This window comes from Chlorocebus sabaeus, chromosome 17, assembly GCF_047675955.1.
Source record: "Chlorocebus sabaeus isolate Y175 chromosome 17, mChlSab1.0.hap1, whole genome shotgun sequence".
In the NCBI taxonomy this organism is placed as follows: Eukaryota; Metazoa; Chordata; class Mammalia; order Primates; family Cercopithecidae; genus Chlorocebus; species Chlorocebus sabaeus.
Window position 1 is genome coordinate 36,032,363 of NC_132920.1, and position 25,942 is coordinate 36,058,304.

Below are 25,942 nucleotides of genomic sequence, written 5' to 3' on the forward strand. Positions count from 1 at the left end.
CCTGAGCAACATAGTGAGATTTCCATCTCTTACATAACAAAAAAATCTAAAAATTAAAGAGGGAGAGAGAGAGACTAAAAGCTGACTGGAAAAAGCATCTTTGAAACTTTAGTTTACTTACATATAAACTTTAGTCTTTTCTGTCTTGGGAGTGGGGAATGGTTAAGATCTCCTAATGCAGCGAACTACGCTCTGAGGCCTGTGTTAGAGGCTGAATTGTGCCCCTCCTAGAAAGATATTTTGGAGTCCAACATACTGGAATCCAATAACCGTGAGTGACATTATTTAGGTGGGTCTTCACAGAGGTAATCAAGTTAAGATGAGGTTATCAGGATAAGCCTGAATCCAATATGACTAGTGTCCTTTTAAAAAGAGGAAATCTGGATGTCGAGAGACACACACATACAGAGGGAAGACGATGTGAAGAGACACAGGGAAAAGATGGCCATCTATAAGGCAAGGAAGAGGCCTGAAACAGATTCTCCCTCACAGCCCTCAGAAGGAATCAACCCTCTGACACCCTTTAGACTTCTAGCCAGTCAGACAATAAATTTCTGTTGTTTAGCCACCCAATTTTTGGTACTGTTACAGAAGATTGAAGAAAATCATGTTTGTACACTTATTTCCCTTAAGAAATCCTAAATCCCTTGAAGGAAAGGACTGTGTTCCAGTCATCTCTGTATCCCTTCTAGAGTTATCACACTTACTTAGATCTGATGCAAAGATTTAACAAGACGCTATTTTAAGTTCTAGCACCTACACACAATGGAACTCAATAAATGCTAAATTTCTCCCACTACCTTTTCCATATATATTTTTCCTGAAAGATTTTTTTTTCTTTTGCAAATTGACATAATCCTTTACATATCTAATTTTATCTGAACTTAACTTCTGAGACATACTCACAAGTAGTCTAAGTTTCTCAACTCAGAAATCTTAAGCTGCAGCCAGGGTCTAACAATATCAAAATAAAAATTTGAGTGCCTAAGTTTATGAGCTGTTACATACGAATAAATATAATTCAACCCTGATCCTCAGGTGACTATATTCCAAACTCTACCATATATATATGCACATACATATACATGAAATATACATGAAAATGAAACACCAACACATGAGCTAAAACTATTAGTTTGATACACGAATAGTATTAAGAAATGTCACATAGACTTGGCACGGTGGCCCCATGCCTGTAATCCCAGCACTTTGGGAGACCAACGCGGGAGGAATGCTTGAGCCTAGCCTGGGCCAGATGGCAAGACTCCGTCTCTACAAAAAAAAAAAGAAAAAAAGAAAAAAAAAAAAAAAAGATTAGCCAGTCTTGGCATATGCCTGTAGTCCCAGCTACTAAGGAAGCAGAGGCAGGAGGATCCCTTGAGCCCAGCAGTGTGATGCAGCCGTAAGCTATGATCACGCCACTGCACTCCAGAGCCTGGGCAACAAAGTAAGACCCTGTTTCTAAAAATAAAAAATAATAATAAAATAAAAATTCAAGAAAAAAGTCACATAAAAGACAAAGATAAACCCATCTAAGGTAAAGAAGGAAGCACAAGAAAGAAAGCAGTCATCCGAAAACTGATTTCACCTTAGTACTGGCCTAGGCACTCAACGCAGTTTCATCCTTATAACCTTGCCATCTACAGATAAGGCAACTTGAGGTGAAAGTCAAAAGAAACTGTTCATGTTCACCTAACAATGGTGTTGGAGGCAGGCTGAAATCCGGGACTGTGTAATTCAAAAGGACAAGCTCTTTTTGATAAACAGCATATGAGCATATACCTATATTATCCTTCTACCTAGAAATACTAGCATGAATTACCTAATTTATCCCACCGCATTCTTCTAGTAAAGAAAAATGCAAAATACAATTCCTGTATAATCTATTCTAAAAGGCATGAAAACTAGAAGGGAAATTGTCCTCAAGCTCATATGTAGACAGAAAAAACCTGGCATCTCTGATCAAATTGCTAGGTGGAGGCACATCAAAAAATGTTCATAAGCTGAAGAGTAGCACCATAATTAAAAGCAAAGTGGGCCAGGCATACTGACTCACATCTGTAATCCTAGCACTTTGGGAGGCCAAGGTGGGAGAATCACTTGAGCCCAGGAGTTCAAGACCAGCCTGGGCAACACAGTGAGACCCTTTTTAAAAAAAAAAAAAAAAAAGCAAAGTGAATGAACAGAAAGATACGGTTGCCTACACGGTAACTGATAATCAGTTACAAAATAAGGCTTACCCTAGTATTTCAGGAAACAAAAGTTCACAAGAGGCTGTGGTGGCTTACGCCTATAATCCCAGCACTTTCGGAGGCCAGGGTGGACAGATTACCTGAGCTCAGGAGTTTGAGACCAGCCTGGCCAACCTGGTAAAACCCCACTTCTACTAAAAATACTACAATTAGCCAGGTGTGGTGGCACGTGCCTGTAATCCCAGCTACTTGGGAGGCTGAGGCACAAGAATCACTTGAACCCGGGAGACAGAGTTTGCAGTGAGCCAAGATTGTGCCACTGCACTCCAGCCTGGGAGACGAGTGAGACTCTGTCTCCAAAAAAAAAAAAAAAAAAAAATCACAAGACTACCCACAAAAGGACTGTTAGCCTTGTTCAAAATGCATAGGCCTCTATGACACTCAGATCACAAATTTTAGAATTTGAGTACATTAAAAAAGGTTATCAACATGATTGACTACAAGTACCAAACTTCATACTATTGATGTTTGTTCACCAAACAAGAATTGGTGACAATTCTTACGTGGTAGTTAAAATATATATTAAAATTTCTGAAACTTCTTGATATGCCATCCTAAAATACTCATCAATATTAAGGCATTTAAGCCACCGATAAAGTACCCAATAGCAATGAATTACATACCTGAATTTTAAGAACACAAATAAAGGCACTCCATGGTACAAATAAACATGATTTTTATATTATTTTATTATATATTTTTTTGAGTTAGCGTCTCACTGTTACCCAGGTTGGAGTACAGTGGCACAATCATGGCACATTGCAGCTTTGACCTTCCAGGCTCAAGCAATCCCACTTCAGCTTTCCAAATGGCTAGAACTGTAAGCGTGCATCACAACACCCAGCTAATTTTTTTTTTTTTAAAGACAGGGTCCCACTGAATTGCCCAGGCTGGTCTTGAACTCCTGAGCTCAAGTGATCCTCCCACCTTGGCCTCCCAAAATGGTGAGATTATAGGCACAAGCCACCATGCCAAGCCATGATTTTTATTTTATCTAGCTCCTGCCAACTGATTTTTGTGTTTAGTGGAAACATTTTACTACAGTTACCTGAAAATCAAGTGTATTCAAATTATTTTGTGGGCTTCTGGTAACTTTCTGAAGTTATACCTTGTTAAATTAGTTGAAAAACTGGATACTATGGTCTTCACAGTTGATCTTTGTTGGTCTTTTTCAAATTTCCAAAGCTAATCCTCCAAAGAGGCCCTTGGAACCATGGGGCTCTTCCATAACTGTGCTTAATACTATCACTCAGAGAGGGAACTTGCAACAGTAGGCCTATTAATGCCTACCTTTCACCATAAAGACTCTGAGGCAAAGATTACATATGCTACAGGCTGCAAGCTGAATCCTGCCTGTAAACAAAAGTATACAATGGTTTTTAAATAAAGTCATGGGCTGGGTGCGGTGGCTCATGCCTGTAATGCCAGCACCTTGGGAGGCCGAGGCGGGCGGATCACGAGGTCAGGAGTTTGAGACCAGCCTGGCCAACATGGTGAAACCCTGTCTCTACTAAAAATACAAAAATTATCTGGGCATGGTGGTGGGTGCCTGTAATCCCAGCTATTCAGGAGGCTGAGGCAGGAGAACTGCTTGAACCAGGACCTGGGAGGCAGAGATTGCGGTGAACCGAGATCACGCCATTGCACTCTAGCCTAGGCAACAAGAGTGAAGCTCTGTCTCAAAAAAAAAAAAAAAAAAGTAAGGAAAATTAAAAAATAAAAAATAAACAAAGTCATGGGCTGGGCACTGTGGCTCACACCTGTGATTCTAGTAATCTGGGAGGCCAAGGTGGTGAGAGGATCCCTTGAGGCCAGGAGTTCAAGACCAGCGTGGTTAACATAGCAAGACCCCATCTCTCCAAAAAAAAAAGAAAAGAAAAGAAAAAAAAATTAAAAATTAAGGGGGCCTGGTGGTGTAGTCCTAGCTACTCCAGAGGCTAAGGCAGAGGGAATGCTTGAGCCCAGGAGTTTGAGGTTGCAGTGACCTATGATCACACCACTGCACTCCAGCCTAGGTGACTAAGACCTTATCCCAAACAAAGAATAAAAAACAGACAAAAGCTGTGAACACTAAACAATCTGAAGAATCACATAAAAACAAAGTTCTAGCTTCTCTTGAAAAAGCTGAAGACGTGGTAATAGTGGACTCATCTTCTCACAGGGTAACAGGAGCTGAGAAACCTTTTCTTCTTTAGATATAAAGAAGGAGGCATACTTCACACACTCTAATAAGCACAGAACCATTCTCTTTTGTCTTACTCATAGTATGCTTCATAAGCCATATTCTAAAAAAACCAACATAATCACAAATTACATACAGTATTTATTTTACACAATAAGCCTAGATGACCCAAATAATTCTGCAAGACTTGGACTTTTTAAAAAAGTCAAAGATGATATAAAATGAAAGCAAAATGAAACACATGAATCTGAGAAACTAGGTGGCAGCATAATCCTACAGCAAGGAACTAGTCAATGCAACTACAAAATTTAGTCACTTGATTCTACATCCTCAGTGAACAAAAATTGTCATCTTCCTTAGTAATCATATTGTTGGGGTAGTGCTGGAATTGTAATTCTAAGACTGTTGTGTATACATTGCAGGAAAAAAAAAATGAGCAACCATGGTGCTGTTGAGAACTGGGATTTTCAGCGTGGGAGAAAAGAAGAGTGAAATATAAAATCAAAGAAAAATCCTTGGGTCCTATGATTCCATGTTTAAGTATAGCATGAACTCATGATTTTTTTTAAAAGAAAAAACACAACTTATTTCCTAGCTCTAGTCACAGAAAAGGCCTAAAAACAATGACTAACTAACTCACTAGTAATAAACTCCTTAAGCACTCAGATTATGTTCTCCAAATACTATTTCCCACTAAAAGGCTTCTCGGAGACAGACCTATTTCCTAGCCAGGGGCAGAAAATGTACAAGATAAGTCTCTAGACATACTGTCATATCAGATTTTAAAAAGCTATCAAAGACATCTCAGGTTGAGTAAAATGAACTCAGGAGCTATCATGAAAAAAAAAACTCCAATTAGCCAAACAGTGGACAAGCAATAAAAATAACCACATGAAGGCCGGGCGCGGTGGCTCAAGCCTGTAATCCCAGCACTTTGGGAGGCCGAGACGGGCGGATCACGAGGTCAGGAGATCGAGACCATCCTGGCTAACACCGTGAAACCCCGTCTCTACTAAAAAATACAAAAAACTAGCCGGGCGAGGTGGCGGGCGCCTGTAGTCCCAGCTACTTGGGAGGCTGAGGCAGGAGAATGGCGTAAACCCGGGAGGCGGAGCTTGCAGTGAGCTGTGATCCGGCCACTGCAGTCCAGCCTGGGTGACAGAGTGAGACTCCGTCTCAAAAAAAAAAAAATAACCACACGATACAACACATATGAATTTTATTTTATTTTTTTTGAGACAGAGTCTCACTCTGTCACATGGGCTGGAGTTCAGTGACATGATCTTGGATTACTGCAACCTCCACCTCCCAGGTTCAAGTGATTCTCATGCCTCAGCCTCCTGAGTAGCTGGGATTACAGGTGTGCACCATCACACCCAGCTGATTTTTGTATTTTTAGTAGAGACGGGGTTAGGCCATGTTGGCCAGGTTGGTGTCAAACTCCTGGCCTCAAATGATCCACCGGTCTCAGCCTCCTAAAGTGCCGAGATTACAGATGTGAGCCATGCATGAATATTAAAAACATTATGCTAAGTAAAAGAAGCCAGTCACTAAATATCACATGTTATGATTCAATTTATATGAAATGTCCAGAACAGGAAAATCCATAGGCACAGAAAGTAGATTAGTGGCTGCCTAAGGTTGAAGGTGAGGCAGTGTCAGGAGTCACGGGGGATGACTACTAATTGGTCCAGGTTTCTTTTGGAGTTGATGAAAACAACCTAAATTTACATTGTAGTGATGTTTGCGCAACTCTATGAACATACTAAAAACCACTGAATTGCACAGTTAAAATGAACTTTAATTATACCTCCATAAAACTGTAGGGAAAAAAAATACCCCACTCTAATGGACTGAACCACAAATATGTTCAAATTTCTGAGTTTATTTTCAAATGTTTATTGGTCATTTTGGAGCATGCTAGGGATCTGTGAACTCTCTCTCTGGGTAACCAAAGTTATGAGATAAAGTTTCTGTTTATAGAAGTATTACAATAAATTAAGGAATAGAATATTTTTGAAACCCTAAATAAATTAATGGATCTAAGCAAGGATCAGTAGCCACTAACACTAGAAAAGAAGAGACAACCAGAATTGATGCTTCCTGATGAAAGTTTACACTACCACCAATAGGTAGTTTGCCAAAAAAATTTGCAAGGAAAAGAACCACAGAGAACCCACAGAATAAAAGACTAGAGACTTTTCAAACAAAGGCAATGGAAAGACTTTGTGGATCCTGATCCAAAGAAAATTAGGAAAATTTGAACACAGATTGAATACTTGACATTAATGACTTGTTTAAAAAAATTTAGGGCAATTATACTACTGTAGCTATGCTTTGAAAAAAATTAAGAGTCTATAATTTATAAAATAATATGACGCCCGGGATTTGCTTTAAGACAAGCTGGAGTGAGGCCAGGCGCAATGGCTCACATCTGTAATCCCAGCACTTTGGGAGGCTGAGGTGGGTGGATCACCTGAGGTCAGGAGTTCGAGACCAGCCTGACCAACATAGTGAAACTCCATATCTACTAAAAACACAAAATTAGCTGAGCGTGGTGGCACATGTCTGTGTTTCCAGCTACTTGGGAGGCTGAGGCAGGAGAATCGCTTGAACCTGGGGGGTACGGGTTGCGGTGAGCCAAGATTGCACCATTGCACTCCAGCCTGCGCAATAAGAGCAAAACTCTGTCTCAAATAAATAAATAAATAAGATGGAGTGAACACATGAATAACAAGAGAAACAGCCTTGATATAGTTTGGCTCTGTGTCCCTATGCAAATCTCAAGTCAAATTGTAATCCTCACATGTCAGCAGAGGGATGAAGTGGGAGGTCAATGGATCATGGAGATGGTTCCCTCATGCTGTTCTCCTGATAGTTAGCGAGTTCTCACAAGAGCTGATGGTTTTAAAGTATGGTACTTCCTCATTCTCGCAGACATTCCCTCCTGCTACCTTGTGAAGAAGGTGCCTGCTTCCCCTTGCCTTCCACCATAATTGTAAGTTTCCTAAGCCCTCCTCACTATGCTTCCTGTTAAGCCTGTGGAACTGTGAGTCAATTAAACCACTTTCCTTTATATACCTAGTCTCAGGTAGTATTCTTTACAGCAGTGTGAAATGGACTAATAAATATAGTAAATTGGTATCACAGAGAGTGGGGTACTTCTATAAAGATACTTGAAAATGTGGAAGCGACTTTGGAACTGGGTAGCAGGCAGAGGTTGGAACAGTTTGGAGGGCTCAGAAGAAAACAGAAAGATGTAGGAAAGTTTGGAGCTTCCTAGAGACTTGTTGAATTGTTTTGACCAAAATGCTGATAGTGAGGTGAACAAAGAAGTCCAGGCTGAAGTGGTCTCAGATGGAGACGAAGAACTTATTGGGAACTGAAGTAAAGGTCACTCATGCTATGCTTTAGCAAAGAGACTGGCAGCATTCTGCCCCTGCCCTAGAGATCTGTGGAACTTTGAACTTGACAGAGATGATTTAGGGTATCTGGCAGAAGAAATTTCTAAGCAGCAAAGCATTCGAGACGTGACCTGGGTTATTCTGAAAGCATTCAGTTTTATGTATTCAGAAACAGATCATTTGAAATTGGGACTTAATGTTTAAAAGCTAAGTAGAGAATAAAAGTTTGGGAAATGTGTAGCCTGACAATGGGATGGAAAAGAAAAAACCATTTTCTGGGAAGAAATTCAAGCTGGCTGCTAATTACCAAGAAAATAGAGAAAATGTCGTCAGGGCATGTCAGAAATCTTGGTGACAGCCCCTCTCATCACAGACTCAGAGGCTTAGGAAGAAAAAGCTAAAAGGGGCTAAGGTACAGCTTGGGCCATTGCTTCAGAGGGTTCCAGCCCCAAGCCTTGGCAGCTTCCACAAGGTGTTGGGCCAGAGGTGCACAGAAGTCAAGAATTGAATCTCTGTCTAGATTGCAGAGAACATATGGAAATGCCTGGATGCCCAGGCAGAAGTCTGCTGCAGGGTTGGAGCCCTCACAGAGAACCTGTGCTAGGGCCATGCAAAGGGGAAATGTGGAGTTGGGGCCCCCACACAGAGTCCGCACCAGGGCGCTGCCTAGTGGAGCTGTGAGGAGCGGGCCACTGTTCTCCAGACCCCAGAAGGGTAGATCCACCAATAGCTTGCACCATGTACCGGGAAAAGCCACAGGCACTCGATGCCAGTCCATGAAGGAGCTGCCCAAGGCTATGGGATCCCACTCTTGCATCAGCATGCCCTGGATGTGAGACACAGAGTCAAAGGAGATTATTTTGGAGCTGTAAAATTTAATGACTGCCCGGCTGAATTACAGACTTTAATGGGGTCTGTAGCCCCTTTGTTTTGGACAATTTCTCCCATTTGGAATGGGAACATTTGCCCAGTGCCTGTTATCCCCATTGTATCTTGGAAGTAACTAACTTGCTTTTGATTTTATAGGCTTATAGGTGGAAGGGACTTGTCTCAGATTAGACTTTGGACTTGGGACTTTTGAGTTAATGTTGGAATGGGTTAAGACTTCGGGGGATGGTTGGGAAGGCATGATTGTTTTGAAATGTGAGGACAAGAGATCTGGGAGGGGCCAAGAATGAAGTAATATGGTTTGGCTCTGTGTCCCCACCCCAAATCTCTTCTCAAATTGTAATACCCATATGTCAGGGGAGAGACCACGTGGGAGGTGATCAGATCATGGGGGTGGTTCCCCCCACGCTGTTCTCATGACAGTTCTCATGAGACCTGATGGTTTTAAAGTGTGGTACTTCCTTGCACACACTTGTGGTTTTAAAGTGTGGTATTTCCTTGTACTTCTGGTTCTTGTACACACTCCCTCCTGCCGACTTGTGAAGAAGATGCCTGCTCCCCCTTTGCCTTTCACCATGATTCTAAGTTTCCTGAGGCCTCCCAGCCATGCTTCCTGTTAAGCCTGCAGAACTGTGAGTCAATTAAACCTCTTTCCTTTACCCAGTCTCTGGTAATATTCTTTATAGCAGTGTGAGAACAGACTAATACAAGCCTTACCTTTTTTTTTTTTTTTTTTTTTTTTAGATGGAGTTTCGCTCTTGTTGCTCAGGCTGGAGTGCAATGGCACAATCTCGGCTCACCGCAACCTCCATCTCCTGGGTTCAAGTGATTCTCCTGCCTCAGCCTCCTGAGTAGCTGGGATTACAGGCATGCATCACCACACCCGGCAATTTTGTATTTTTAGTAGAGACGGAGTTTCACCATGTTGGTCAGGCTGGTCTCAAACTCCTGACCTCAGGTGATCCACCTGCCTCAGCCTCCCAAAATACTGGGATTACAGAAGTGAGCCGCCACGCCCAGCTTACAAGCCTCATTTCTGAGATGGAGAAAGTTTTAGTGGCCTGAATAGAAGATCAAACCAACCACAACATTCTCTTTAGCCAAAACTCAATCCAGAGCAAGACCCTAACTGTTCAATTTTATGAAGTTTGTGAGAGGTAAAGAAGTTGCAGAAGAAAAATTTGAAGGCAGCAGAGGCTGGTTCATGAAGTTTACAGAAAGAAGCCATCCCCATAACATAAAAGTGCAAGGTAAAGCAGTGAGTGCTGATGAAAAAGCTGCAGCAAGCTACCCAGATGCTAAGATAATTGATGAAGGTGGCTATACTAAACAGAAGATTTTCAGTGTAGACAAAAGAGCCTTTTATTGGAAGATGATGCCATCTAGGACTTTCATAGCTGGAGACAAGTCAATGACTGGCTTCAAAGCTTCAAAGGACAGGCTGACTCTCTTGTTAGCAGCTAATGCACCTAGTGACTTTAAGTTGAGGCCAATACTAATTTACCATTCCAAAAATCTTAGGGCTCTTAAGAATTATGCTAAATCTATGCTAGCTAAAATCTATGCTAAATCTGCCTGTGCTCTATAAATGGAACAAGAGCTAGATGACAGAACATCTGTTTACTGCATGGTTTACTGAATATTTTAAGGCCACTATTGAGACCTTCTGCTCAGAAAAATTGATTCCTTTGAAAATATTACCACTCTTTCACAATGTACCTAGTCATCTAAGAGCTCTGATGGGGATGTACTAAGAGATTAATATTGTTTCCATGCCTACTGACATAACATCTATTCTGTAGCCCATGGATCAAGGAGTCATTTCAACTTTCAAGACTTATTATTTAAGAAATACATTTGATAAGACAATAGCTACCATAGTGATTCTTCTGATGGGTCTGGGAAAAATCTATTGAAAACCTTCTGGAAAGGATTCATGATTCTACATGCCATTAAGAACAGTCATGGGGAGAGGTAAAAATATCAACATTAACAGGAGTTTGGAAGAAGTTGATTCCAACCCTCATGCATGACTGAAATGTTCAAGACTTCTGTGGAGGAAGTAACTACAGATGTGGTAGAAATAGCAAGAGAACTAGAATTAGACACGGATCCTGAAGATGTGACTGAATTGCTCCAATCTCATGATAAAACTTGAACAGATGAGGAGCTGCTGCTTATGATGATAAAGTGGTTACTTAGCCGGGCGTGGTGGCTCACGCCTGTAATCCCAGCACTTTGGGAGGCCAAGGTGGGAGGATGGCTTGAGCCCAGGAGTTCAAGACCAGCATGGGCAACATAGTGGGACCCTGTCTCAAAATAAATAAATAAATAAATAAATAAATAAATAAATAAATAATTTTTTTTAAAAAAGAAAAGTAGTTTCTTCTTTTCTTGTTGTTAAGAGATAGGGTCTCGCTATGTTGCCCAGGCTGGCCTTGAACTCCTGGGCTCAAGTGATCCTCCCACCTCAGCCTCTGAAGTAGCTAGGACCACAGGTGCATACCATCACACCCAGCAGAAAGTGGTTTCTTGAGATGGAATCTACTATTGGTAAAGATGCTGTGAACATTGTTGAAATGACAACAAAGGACTTACAATATAACAAACTTAATTGATAAAGCAGTAGCAGAGTTTAAGAGGACTGACTCCAATTTTGGAACAAGTTCCTCTGTGGGTTAAATACTATCAAACATCATCACATACTACAGAAAAAGCTTTGTGAAAGAAAGGGTCAACAGATGCAGCAAACTTCATTGTTTAAGAAATTGGCACAGCCACTGCAACCTTGAGCAGCCACCAGATCAGTCAGCAGCCATCAATACTAAGGCAAGACCACAGCTGGGTGCAGTGGTTCACACCCTTAATCCCAGCTACTCAGGAGGCTAAGGCAGGAGGATTGCTTGAGGCCAAGAGTTCAAGGCCAGTTTGAGGGCAACATAATGAAATTCCATTCCTGGAGGAAAAAAAAAAAAATTAGCTGGGCAAGGTGGCATGTGCCTGTAATCCCAGCTACTTGGGAGACTGATGCAGGAGGAACGCATGCACCCAGGAGTTTGAGGCTGCAGTGAGCTATGAGAACACCACTGCACTCCAGCCTGGGCAAGAGTACCAGACCCCATCCCTCTTAAACAAAAATTATTATTGAGGCAAGACTTTATACCAGCAAAAAGATTATGACTCACTGAGGGCTCAAATGATCCTTAACATTTTTTAGCAATAACGTATTTTTAAATTAAGGTCTGTACATTTTTAAAAGACATGACACTACTGCAAAATTAATAGACTACAGTACAGTGCAAACATAACTTTTATATGCATTGGGAAACAAAAAATTTGTGTGACTCGCTTTGAGGTGCTCTGAACTGAACGTGAACCCACAGTATCTCCGAGGTATGCCTGTAATACTTTTAGCCAATTTAAAAATATCCCCAAACTAGTAACAGTGATAGAGAGGATTTGGAGAGCATGAGCAAAAGAGTTTACCTAAAGTGGGCCCACAAAAATGTGCCAGTTATTCCACAAGGTCTAAATTGATTTTAGTTGATCATCTTTCTTTCTATTTTTTTGGAGATGGGGTCTCGTTCTGTCACCTAGGCTGGAGTGCAGTGACATAATCACAGCTCACTGCAGCCTCTACCTCTTGGGTTCAAGAGATCCTCTCACCTCAGTCTCCTGAGTAGCTGGGACTAAAGGTACGTGCCACCACACCCAGCTAACTTTTGTGTTTTTAGAAGACAGGATCTTGCCATGTTGCCCAGGCTAGTATCAAGTTTCTGGCTCAAGGTCTTGGCCTCCCAAAGTGCTGGGATTACAGGCATGTGCCACTGTACCCAGCCTTCTTCACTTTTAATAAGGGAATTCCTAAGCACCCACAGCCTTATTCACTTTGGCACTTCCACAAGTTGCTGCTTTCAAGTAATGTAAAGGAAAATGGTAATTTGTCAAGCCTGGGACTCACTGTAGTAGACATACTAATGTAAACAAAACTTACTAACCAATGAAACTACAGAGGAAGAAGAGAACAAAATATTTTCTGACAAGAGGAGTTCTAGAAATTCAATTTTGCAAGTACATATTTATATTTAAGGGAATCACATACAATTAAAAATGCAAATTTTAAAAAATACATAACAGTTGACCTTGAGGTAGGAGAATCACTTGAACCTGGGAGGTGGAGGTTGCAGTGTGCTGAGATCACGCCACTCCACTCCAGCCTGGGCGACAGAACAAGACTCCGTCTCAAAAAAAAAAAAAAAAAAAAAAGTAAAAAGCAAAGGAGGCCAGGTGCAGTGGCTCATGCCTGTAATTCCAACACTTTGGGAGGCCAAGGGAGGTGATCACCTGAAATTAGGAGTTTGAGACCAGCCTGGACAACATGGAGAAACTCCGTCTCTATTAAAAGTACAAAAATTAGCCGGGTGTGGTGGCACGCACCTGTAATCCCAGCTACTCGGGAACCTGAGGCAGCAGAATTGCTTGAATCCAGGAGGTGGAGGTTGCAGTGAGCCAAGATCATGCCACTGTACTCTAGTCTGGGTGACAGAGCAAGACTCTGTCCCAAAAAAAAAAAAAAAGGAAAAAGCAGAGGAAAAGACAGATTTGCCACAGTTTTAAAAATCAATTTATGTAAAAAGCACACTATAAGTGACATTTGAAGGACCAATAACAAGCTGAGAAATAAAAGTCTGCCACACAACAAAGGATACTTTTTTTGTTTTTTGAGATGGAGTTTCGCTCTTGTCACCCAGGCTGGAGTGCTATGGCATGATCTTGGCTCACTGCAACCTCCGCCTCCCAGGTTCAAGCAATTCTCCTGCCTCAGTCTCCCAAGTAGCTGGAATTACAGGCATGTGCCATCACGCCCAGCTAATGTTTTGTATTTTTAGTAGAGACGGGGTTTCTCCATGTTGGTCAGGCTGGTCTCGAACTCCCGACCTCAGGCGATCCACTTGCCTCAGCCTCCCAAAGTGCTAGGATCACAGGCGTGTGCCACCACGCCCGGCTAGGATACATTCTTAATAAAGAGCTCTTAAGATCAAGAAAAAGATCAACAATCTAATATTAAAAATGGACCAAAAAATTCAAAATTATAACAAGGTACTTCATAGATTACCGGATTTGGCAAGATTTTTCAAGTAATATTACCTAGTTCTGGTGGCTTCACAGGAGATACAAGAACACTCCCACTTCTACTGCTTTGCCTAGAGCAGTCCTCTTCCAAGTCTTTGTTCAAATGTCACCTTTTCAGTGTGGCCTCCATCACCCTATATGAAACTGTAACCTTATCTCCACTTCTCAACCCCCACTTATCTTTCTCTTTTCTCTCTACCTATCACCTAATATACTATATAATTTACTTATTTATGTCTATTGTTTATTGTCTCCCCTCCCACTATAATAATATAGTAGCCAAGGGGACAGGAATGTTTTTCTTTCACTGCTGAATCCCGAATATGGAAAACAGTGCTTGGGACAGGGTGGGAGTTCAGAAACTATTTGTTTAATGAACAAGAGTTAAACTAGTTAAATTTTTTTTTCTTTTTGAAACGGAATCTTGCTTTGTTGCCCAGGCTAGAGTGCAGTGGTGTGATCTTGGCTCACTACAACCTCCACCTCCCGGGTTCAAGCGATTCTCCTGCCTCAGCCTCATGTGTGGTTGGGATTACAGGCACCTGACAACACACCTGACTAATTTTTGTATTTTCAGTAGAAGCAGGGTTTCACTATATTGGCCAGGCTGGTCTTGAACTCCTGAACTCATGTGATCCTCCTGCCTCGGCCTCCCAAAGTGCTGGGATTACAGGATTGAGCCACTGTGCCTGGCCAAATCTGTTAAATCTTGCTGGAGGAAGGCTGGGCAAGGTGGCTCATGCCTGTAATCCCAGCACTTTGGGAGTCCAAGGCGGGCAGATCACGACATCAGGAGATCGAGACCATCTTGGCTAACACGGTGAAACCCCGTCTCTACTAAAAATACAAAAACAAAATTAGCCGGGCATGGTGGCGGGTGCCTGTAGTCCCGGCTACTTAGGAGGCTGAGGCAGGAGAATGGCGTGAACCCAGGAGCGGGAGCTTGCAGTGAGCTGAGATCACGCCACTGCACTCCAGCCTGGGCGACAGAGTGAGACTCCGTCTCAAAAAAAAAAAAAAAAAAAATCTTGCTGGAGAAAATTTTGACAATATGAAGTAAAAATATTTTAAATGTATATACCATTCTAAGTATTTATCTTAAGGAAATAATCACTGATGTGAGCAATGATTTGTCCAAAAGATTATTCACTATAGTTGTGAATTGTGAAAAACTGGAAACAGCCCATAGTGGAATATTTAATACATGAAAAATACTCATTATAATGATAACTAGGGAAAAGTATGTCCAGTGATTCCATTTTTTTGAGTATATACAGGCCGGGCACGGTGGCTCACGCCTGTAATCCCAGCACTTTGGGAGATGGAGGTGGGCGGATCATGAGGTCAAGAGATGGAGACCATTCTGGCTAACACAGTGAAATCCTGTCTCTACTAAAAATACAAAAAATTAGTGGGGTGTGGTGGCACACGCCTGTAGTCCCAGTTACTCTGGAAGCTGAGGCAGGAGAATCACTTGAACTCAGGAGGCAGAGATTGCAGTGAGCCAAGAATGTGCCACTGAACTCCAGCCTGGGTGATAGAGCGAGACTCTGTCTCAAAAAAAAAAAAAAAGTATATACATCTGTTTAATAAAAATTAAATTATGGTTGGCTGGGCACAGTGGTATATACCTGTAATCCCAGCTACTCGGGAAACTGAGGCAGGAGAATCGCTTGAACCCAGGAGGCAGAGGTTGTAGTGAGCTGAGATCACACCACTGCACTCTAGCCTGGGTGACAAGAGCGAAGACTGCCTCAAATAAATGAATAAATAAATTTAATTATGGCGTATCAACTTAACGGAATGCTAGATGAGGTTCTCTTTCTCTCCTGATATGGAACTATTTCTAAGATTCAGTGAAAAAGGTAGACCTTAAAAAAAATAGTAAGGCTGCACTATAAGGAATATAGAACCAATTTCTAAGGTGCACTGCTAAGTGTAAAAAGCATCAAATACCATTTCATTTTTTAAAATTGTTCAAATTTACTGGCTCTACTTCCTACTGAATAAAAATGTTAGATATTTAAGTATTTTCTGTTGCAAATTTTTTTTTTAAATTTGTGGCCAAATTCAAGTAAATTTTCAATATAGCTCCCAACTGACTCCACAAATCAGTGTTAGAGCTGAATTAATCTTACTACCAAATGTATACCAAATCCATAATTATTTAACTGCAAATAAAGTGAAAATTACCGTCCAAACTAACTTCCTAATAAAGTAATAAAATCAGTAAGTATGAAATCCATTCTGGAATTACATTCCACAGAAATAACTTCAAAAGCAGACATATAGGTCAGCCACGGTGGCTCACATCTCTAATATCAGCACTATGAGAGGCCAAGGTGGGTCACTCGAGGTCGAGTTTGAGATCAGCCTGGCCAACATGGTGAAACCCTGTCTCTACCCCAAAAAATACAAAAATTAGCTGGGCGTGGTGGCAGGTGCCTGTAATCTCAGCTACTTGGGAGGCTGAGGCAAGATAATCGCTTGAGCCCGGGAGGCAGAGGTTGCAGTGAGCTGAGAATATGCCACTGCACTCCAGCCTGGGTGACAAGAGACCCTGTCTCAAAAAACAAAACAAAACAAAAACAGACATAGACTGTTAAATTATAAAAGCTTATGACAAATAAATAAAGGCTCACAGCTACTGGTATAAACACTGAAAACAAATGTTCAGAGGGAGATAGATGATTGTGCTGTTTCAAAGACACAGGACAGTAGGTCATGAAAGGGCACCCAAACCCCCAAGCATCCGGAGGTCTCTCATTCAGAAGCCTCTTTCAACTCAGCTTCTACCTTACCTGTTGTAAGACACACCAAAAGGTCTGTCACTTAGAAACACATGACTGGTAACCAGGGCTTTGGGTATGTCAGACCTGGGTTCAAATCCTAGCTTTGCAATTTTCTAGGAGAGTAAGCTGACAAACCTCAATTCTCTTATCTGTAAAGTAAAATGGAGATCATCACCAACTAGTTAATGTTAGTAAATAAAAGCATAGTGTCTGAAAAAGTAAAACGAAGAAGGAATTGTCTAAATAAGAAAATTAAAAATCCCAAAAGTCAAATACTCCAGCACAGTGAAAAGAACCCAAAGGAAATCCACTCTAACAAACACTGAGCTGGAAAGGGACCCTGAATTCCAAGTTTTGGTTCTTCTGTCACCAGCTTCAAGACTCTGGGTTTAAGATCTACAGTACCAGGGGACTGAAAATCCCTTCTGCCTGTGACACAACACGACTATTTAGTCAGACTATTTAGACTACTAAGGATGCTATTTACTGTAAATAAGCCGAAGTATTACTTACAAAAGTATTACTTCCAAAACTTTCTAAAATTTTCATTTAAATGCTTAGTTTTTATACCTTTAGGTCCTGATCAGTTTTCATTATGACTAAACTGCCAGTCAGTTTTATACATAAGACTGTTTCCTTCTGTAATCCCAGCACTTTGGGAAGCCGAGACGGGCGGATCACGAGGTCAGGAGATCAAGACCATCCTGGCTAACCTGGTGAAACCCCATCTCTACTAAAAAATACAAAAAAAAAAACTAGCCGGGCAAGGTGGCGGGCGCCTGTAGTCCCAGCTACTTGGGAGGCTGAGGCAGGAGAATGGTGTAAACCCGGGAGGCGGAGCTTGCAGTGAGCTGAGATTCGGCCACTGCACTCCAGCCTGGGCGACAGAGCAAGACTCCGTCTCAAAAAAAAAAAGACTGTTTCCTTAACCAACTTGTCTTAAGGTCAGATTGCTAAACAGTAGCAAAATCAGAATTCAAAACCACATCTATCTCCAAAGACCAAACTCTATGGCATGCTTCTTCCTCAAATCTTCCTGACTCACCTTCTGCAACTAGCAGCTTGCCTTTGCAAAGTAAATGGAAGTCATCAGGAGTGCAATCAGAAGTCATGGAAGAGAGTCAAGTTATCTTAGTTGAGGCTTGAACTTCTGACACAGTACTCTAACCAACTTAATTAGACATTTCAGCTACTTAAAAGGAGGCTGGGATACCAAAGAAAGAAAGAAAGAAAAACAAAAAGGAAGAAAGAAAAAGGAAAAAAAAGGGCAGGGTGCAGTGGCTCACACCTATAATCCCAGCACTTTGGGAGGCTAAGGCAGGCAGATTACCTGAGCTCAGGAGTTTGAGACCAGCCTGGGCAACATGGCAAAACCCTATCTCTACAAAAAATACAAAAATTAACCAGGCGTAGTGGCATACCCCTATAGTCCCAGCTACTTGGGGGGCTGAGGCAAGAGAATTGCTTGAATCTGGGAGGTGGAGGTTGCAGTGAGCCAAGATCGCACCACTAAACCGCAGCCTGGGCAACAGAGAGAGAACTTGCCTCAAAAAGAAAAAGAAAAAAAAGGCAGGTAAATTTAAAACAAAAAAACGCAAAAACGTATTAATTGGAAACAAAACCAAAAATAAAACACCTCTGAAATTACAAGTAAATGGGGCAGTTCATTCACGCATATTTTCAGGAGTCAAAGTTGTTCAAGATAAAATATTCAGTAAAATGACTGCTACGTTATCTATAATCCACACTTGCAAACAATTAACAACACAAATAACTCTAAGTTATCCATAGTAGTGAATGGGGTAACAGATATACATATATTTGGCTTTAGAAATAAAGCACATAGTCGAAATAGATAATCAGAAGTAATAGATATCTGGTGCTTAAAGTATATGATCACCTATATACATTTACCCCTCAAATTATAGCTTGATTTGGGCTAATCTCAAATTAATTTCCAAGTGGTAAGAGAGATCTGGACAAATGGTCTGAGAGACCAGGATTTCTAAAAAATACAGTAATATAATAAAAACCGCAACTTCCTCGTATCAATAGAAAAGAACGTTTTAACACATTCTTATCAATTCCACAAAGAATAACTCAACTAGGCACAGAAAAGTAACATTTCAATTCCTACTGCATACTAGAACCAAGTTAGCACCTTGCTGTTTCTATTAAACAATCTAGTATTAAAAAATGGTTTTGAATAATCCCATATACGGATAATCCAAAGGCAAACAGACACACACAAACTCACCATTTACAAACCTTCGTCACCAAGCACTTACAAAATACATTTCATAAGACAGAATAGAAAATGGAGCAAGAGGTGAGGTCACCTACCACTTTAGTTCTATTGAAAGAGAGAAGTCATTATGTGCTCTCCCCATACAGTAGGTAGCCTCCAAAAACAACACACACCCCTACGCCCCCCTAAATCTGGTATTGTCATTCAGTGGGGTGACCTAGGAAGGCCTTTTAAATGTGTTGTATCAACTCAGAGGGAATTAGACCGCATACAATGCCACAAAACATCAAATAAATTTAAAAGTATAAAGATAATACATCTAAAATTAAGAACTAGGCATAGAATCTCTCTCTGAGAGATGATTTCCAAGAGCTGATTTCCAAGACCCTTTGCAGTTAAACGTTAGTACATGATGAAAGTTCTTTAGGCTTAGCCTCACTTGCTGAATGAAGCCTGCTACCTGAGTTTCTATTAGGCTGTGACCAACTTTTGAACTTGCCACGATAGCACTAAACTACTGTTATGCATCCCACTGACAAAACTGGACATGTGGCGCTTAATACACCAAACCAGAACCATCAATGTGTGTTAAAGAACTCTCCCGTTACTATTGTGATGCCCACTCCGGAAGATTATCTGCATTTGGTTGAGGTTTAGACAGAAAAGAAGCAGTTAACAGATACTGACTGTATACACAGCGGTCTGCCGGCACAGTGCAAAAAAGCCGATGCGCCTTGCAGGCTCAGGAAGTTGACTAACCCAAAGAAAAGCCCCATGCCCTCCTCTATGAAAGGGAGTGTGTGGTTGGTAGAACCCAAAGTAAACACGGAAAAACTCATTCAAGAATTTCCTTAAGGCCTACCGTGCAGACGTTGGAGGCAAGTTAAGACGTTGGGGAGCAGGTAAGAGAGAGAGACCAGAGTTCAGAAACAGAACGATAATGATCTACCAGCTCCAGTGGGGGGGTCCAAGCTAGGGGAGTTTGTGCCTCCTCTGTGGAGTTGGGGAGGAAAGGTACCGGGCGGGCTCTGGTCCTCCTCCGACAGCCCTTTCCAGCAAGCCTGGGGCTGCTAAGACCCAGGCCTGGCGTTCAGCAACAGCAGCCCTCTTCCACATGGTTGCTGGAGAGCGACCCTCCGAGCTGCCCCGAGGCCATGTGGCTGCGGCCACAGGGTGCCCGAACCCTGTGCACATTCAAGACGCGAAACCAGAGCAGAGAAGGTGCCGGAGGAAAATCCAAAGAATGGGATGTTGGGGTACAAGACTCACTTCCTTTGGGCTTTGTCCTTCTTGGCCTTGGTCCTTTTCTTTCGGGCCTGGAGCGCAAGCACTGCAGGAGAGAGGGATGGATGAAGGGCGAATGTGGAGGAAAGGAGGTGACCAAGGTGAGGGTGGAGACCCAGCAGGGGCGCCAGGCCCGGCTGCGGGGCCTGTCTCAGGGGCGGCTGCGGTACGAGCGCGGAGGCTTCGGCAAGGCGGCCGGCCGGGGGGCTGGCGGCCCACGGGGCACAGAGCAGCGCCCGGGCGGGATGCGCCGGAGGGGTCTCAGGCCGGGTCAGGGGGCGGGCGGGCGGAGGTCTGCCTCGCCCGCCAAGGTCTGGGCCCTGGAGTGGCCCCAAGGCGCAAGCCGGCCTGGCAGGGAACAAGGGGCGGCGACGGCCGGCGCCGGAGGACGCCCGGGCTGAGGGGCGCGGACCCGCAGCCCAGAGGCGGGGGGTGTGGGGCGGCGCCACCTCAGTGGAGGGGCGCCGCAAGCTCGGGGACCGAACCGCGGCAGTTAGGCGAAGCTCCGGGCGCTGACCCGGGCCTCGCCCCGGCGGCCGTTGCCCCTCGTGGCGGAGGCCGCTCCACCGCTCACCTTTCCGCTCCATGGTGAGACCGGTAACCGCCAAGCGCCTGCGCACTCGAGTGGCGGTGACTCCAGCTCCCGCCGCGGCCCAAAACCGAGCCCGCGCACACTCCACCCCCAGTCCCGCCCCGCCCCCGCCCCACCGTGCCGCGCGCATGCGCGTTGGGAGCGGAGCCTACCACCTGCTCCCGAGGAGGGGGCGGCAAGGAGAGGGAGGGGGCGCTGAGAGGAGGAACGTCGGGGGTGAACGTTGAAGGAGTGTTAGAGATCCAAGCTTGGAAACCTGGCAAGGTTAGTTTTGTTCTATTTGCTTAGAAAAGGCGCAGAGAGCGGCAGGGCTCCCTGCATGCTGCTGAGTCAGAGCTTCAGAGGCAATTGGGATCTGCCTCAGTTTCCTGGCCTGTAAAATGGATTAATCAGGCATGTCCCAGTTTCTCCTTCCCTGAGCTATTGTGAGCCCAGTTGAGATACTATTTAAAGAAAATGGAAAAAAATTACATGTGAGAAAGAAAAGGGAGTGGGAGCAACACAGAAAGACTGGAAGGAAAGAACCTGTGACCCTATTATCACTTGAAAAGTAAAAACTTCAAAAGTGAATTTTCTCTTGAAATTTCAAGTTTAAATGAAAGCTGTAAAGGAAAGAAAGGGAAATGAGAATAAAAACGTTTAATGTTTTTTTATTCTACCACCTTCAATACATGATGAAGTTGTCTTGTTTATAAGATTTTTTTTTTTTTTTTTTACTTTTCTAAGTGCATTATCTCATTTGATGTTTATGGCAACTTAAAGGCAAAATAGTTATTACTTCCATTACACAAAGACACTAAACTTAAGAGGACCTGCCTATATGTTCAGAATCTTGGTGTACGACCCAGTTATTTAATCATCAAGCCCTTATTGTATAGCAGGCTCAGCAAAGTTTTTCTTTGGGCCAGATGGTAAATAGTTAGGCTTTGTGGACCATAAGATCTCTTTCTCAGCTACTCAACTCTGCCACTGGAGCTCAAAAGCAGTCATAGAAAATATGGACTTTGTTCCTATAAAGATTTATTTATGGACACTGAAATTTGAATTTCATATAATTTTCACATGTCATAAAATGTTCTTCTATTGATTTAAACATGGCCTTTGTTAGGTTTTGAAGGGAAGGTGAGGGTTAAAGAAAGAGGAGTAGTCTTGCTCTGCTACTCAGGTGAAGTACAGTGGCATGATCTCGGCTCACTGCAGCCTGGATATCCAGGTCTCAAGTGATCCTCCCACCTCAGCCTCCCAAGGTGCTGGAATTACAGGTGTGAGCCACTGAGCCAGGCCCTTTTGATCTTTTTTCAACCGTTTTAACTATTCTTATTTCAGATCTTAATTTACCAGCCCCTATTGTAAAGTACCACAGCTGGTCAGAGTGGAAGCTCTGAAGACCTTTGCCCTAAACAAGTAATTGAGAAGGGAAGATGAGAGGGCAATAGTACAGCACAAGTCAAGCATGGGGGCTTTGGCAGGACTTATTGAGCAAAGTAAGTAATTAAGCCCATCCACAGAGGAGGCCGTTTTTGAGCTGGGTCTTAGGAAATACGTAAGATTTCTGTAGGTGGAGAAGGAGATGTCAGGCATTCCTGAATGAGAAAATACATTGAGCAAAAAGGCACAGACATGGACACCTGTAGGTGGGGGCTAGGATTGGGGCTGGTAACAACTGAAGGGATGAAATGGAAGGTGAGGCTGGAAAGGCAGGTTAGCCAAATTTGAAATTTAGATAATTGATATATGTTGCATGGAACCTGAATGATAGCATGTCTGGGTATGTTGCAAAAGAAGACAGTACCTGTTGGCCAAGGAAGGATGCAGCCCAGTCTATTCCCTGCTGTAAAGTTGAAAACAAAGGAAGGTTAGGACAGACAGGGAAGCCCTAGACTCTGAGGATTGTGTGAGTTCAGGATAACTACATGTGGTTTAGAAAAGACAGGGAGAGAGCAGATGGCTAGGAAAAATCCCAGAATTGGGAAAGTACTGTCCACCCCAAAGTAAACTGTTTGAGTGTAGAGACCCTGCTTAGATTTTCCTTGATGTATACTCAGTGCCTACACAGTGTCAGGCACTTAGTAGGTGCTCAAATATTTGTCTAATAAAAGAATAAATGGGCCGGGTACCGTGGCTCATGCCTGTAATCCCAGCACTTTGGGAGGCTGAGGCGGGCAGATCAAAGGTCAAGAGATTGAGACCATCCTGGCCAACATGGTGAAACCCCATCTCTACTAAAAATACAAAATTAGCTGGCCGTGGTGGCACATGCCTGTAATCCCAGCTACTTGGGAGGCTGAGGCAGGAGAACCGCTTGAACCTGGGAGGCGGAGGTTGCAGTGAACAGAGATTGCACCATTGCACTCCAGCCTGGGCAACAAGAGCGAAACTCCGTCTCAAAAGAAAAAAAAAAAGAATAAATGATCTGCAGTTTATGAGAAATATCAGGATGAAAGAGAAAACACTGAGAGGGACAATATTAGAGCTGTATTAAATCTGAATTGGTTATTGCAGACCCATCAAAAAGGAAATATGTTCAGCTTAGCATGAGACAGTCATACCTATTCTGACTCTGAGTGACTGTTGCTTCTCTAAGAGCTTACTAACCATCTGTTTGATAACTCATTTTCAGAATTTTTCCAGAGTCAATGTGAAGTTCACTGGACTGAGTTCCCAGAATTGACCGTTTCTCTTTTTTGTCCATCTGTTTTTCTCTATTCCTCCATCATGTTTTGGCTCTCCACTTTGTCTAAGATCTCTATAATTGTTCATATAAGTAAGTTTGTTCATTTCCCCTATTCTACAACCATCCCCTTTTTGTGCATTTTGCTTTAAATCTAACTTTAAAATCAGTTTTTTCTCCTAAGTTTGCAGAACTTGGCCTATTCTGGACTTTTACCCTTCCAGAATTTATTTATTTATTTTTCTTTGACAGGGTCTCACTCTGTCACCCAGGCAGGAGTGCAGTGGCGAAATCTTGGCCCACTGCAACCCAGGCTCAAGCAATTTTTTCACCTCAGCCTTCCCAGTAGCTGGAACTACTAGAGGCACATGCCACCATATCCACTTGATTTTTGTATTTTTTGTAGAGATGGGGTTTTGCCACGTTACCCAGGCTGGCTTGGAACTCCTGGTCTAAAACAATCTGCTCGCCTTAGGCTCCCCAGAAACTGTTCTTAAAAGTGGTAGCAAAAATAATTCAAAAAAACCCCAAAAAACAAAAAAACAGTATAGGCCAGGGACGGTGGCTCACGCCTGTAATCCCAACACTTAGGGAGGCAAAGGCGGGAGGATACCTTGAATCCAGGAGTTAGAGACCTGTCTGGGCAATCCAGCAAGACCCCTTTCTGCACAAAAAGGGGGGGAAAAAAAAAAAAGACAAAAAAAGTGGTAGCTATTCATTCTTACATGCATACCCTTCTCCATTGCTGTTTTTTTTCCTGCAAGTCCCTTTAAAAGTAGAGGTATTCAGAAACCATAACCCATCATATTTTTGGCTGCTCATGGGTTGTCTCAGAATTTAATTTCTGAAAAGATCCTATCCCTTTTGAGCTAACTTACTTGTTAAGACTGCCCTGGAATCTTCTCTAATGCTTCTTTGACATTTTTGAAGTCTGAACGTCTAAAGTTGAGTTCACATGTTTCTTCATACCCAACATTCTCTGCCTTGATTATCACAAATTATTATGCTTTCTCTAAAGTTTTAATATGACTTAAATCCAAAGCAGCACATCCCGTTATGACGTTCCCGATGTCCTGTGACATAAAATGGACAACAGGAGAAAGTGAAAATACATGAGATGATTTATTCTGAATAAGATTTCCAATAGCTGTCTGCATAATTGGAGAACCCCAACAAAACTTTCTCTCGCCTTTTGGATACGTGGTTTTGTGAATTGTATTGAGAAAATCTATAATTATGTTATAGGCCTGGGTATCAGGAAACAAATGGCACATTTAAAGGCTAATTAAAAAGAATGTAATGAAGGAATAAAGGTGTTAAGGAAGACAAACAAGGGATAGTCAGACATCCAGGGACTAGCAGCAGCTGGAGTTTTAACCATCTAGGCCTAAAGGGAGAAAACGAGGGAGATGTTATCATAACCCAGGGAGAGGTTTATTATTAATAGTTTGCCAGGGGCCGGGCACGGTGGCTCACGCCTGTAATCCCAGCACTTTGGAAGGCCAAGACAGGTGAATCACCTGAGGTCAGGAGTTCAAGACCAGCCTGTCCAACATGATGAAACCCCGTCTCTACTAAAAATACAAAAAAAAATTAACCGGGCATGGTGGTGGACACCTGTAATCCCAGCTACTTGGGAGGCTGAGGCAGGAGAATCGCTTGGACCTGGGAGGCAGAGGTTGCAGTGAGCCGAGATTGCACCACTGCACTCCAGCCTGGGTGACAAAAGCAAAACTTCGTCTCAAAAAAAAAAAAAAAGTTTTCCAAGGCTGCCATAACAAAGTACCACAAACTGGGTAGCTTAAACAACAGAAATTTCTTGTTTCACAGGCTTAGAAGTCTGAAATCAAGGTGTTGGCAGGGTTGGTTCGTTCTGAGGGCTGTGAGGGAGAATGTGTTTCAGGCCCTTCTGCTTGCCTTCTAGATAACCGTCATCTCCCTCGCCACATGCTCTTCCCTGTGCACCTGTCTCTCATTGGGTTGGGATTTCCCCTTATAAGGACACCAGTCATACTGCATTGGGCCCCATTCTAAAACCTCATTTTAACTTGATTACCTCTGGAAAGACGCTGTCTCCAAGTAAGGACACATGCTGAGGTACTGGAGATTAGGACTCCAACATACCTTTTGTCGGGTGGGGGGCCAAATTCAACCCGTAACAGAGCTGTAGTAAGAGAGGCCCGCCTGGCAGCAGCTGTGCCCTTTAATGAAACCTGCAGGGAGAGGGCAGGGAAATAAAGACCCACATCTTCTCAAACAAGTGCCTCACCACTGACAAAACCCAGCTGGAAGTTAAATGGCAAGGAAGCCTGGGTGATGCAGTCCGTACAAGCCACCCTCCCAGGGCATAAAGCAGGGTGGAGAAAGGTGGAGAGTGGATCTGGAGGGCCAAACAGAGAATATCCAGCACGGCCTGTCTGGGCAGTCAGACACCCAAAGCAGCTGGCATTTTCCAAGCAGGTAAGTTTGCCTCTGGGGCACCCTGATCCCTGGAGA

The 25,942-nt window shown here is 42.9% G+C and overlaps 1 protein-coding gene across 2 annotated transcripts in view; it reads right to left on the reverse strand.

Annotated features, from left to right (window-relative positions):
- The window catches only part of SRPK1 (SRSF protein kinase 1), a 90,259-nt gene extending 69,402 nt beyond the window's left edge, over positions 1-20,857 (reverse strand). Inside the window, exons 1-2 of one of the 2 annotated variants that reach the window (XM_007972817.3) lie at positions 20,758-20,857; positions 20,169-20,229 (exon numbers count right to left, since the gene is read on the reverse strand). In XM_007972817.3, the coding sequence (XP_007971008.2) occupies positions 20,169-20,229; positions 20,758-20,770 (74 nt within the window). In that variant the 5' untranslated portion in view covers positions 20,771-20,857. Of the gene's footprint in view, positions 1-20,168 lie in introns of both variants that reach the window. The other variant, XM_007972816.3, reaches the window with a different exon arrangement.
- Between the last annotated feature and the right edge of the window lie 5,085 nt (positions 20,858-25,942).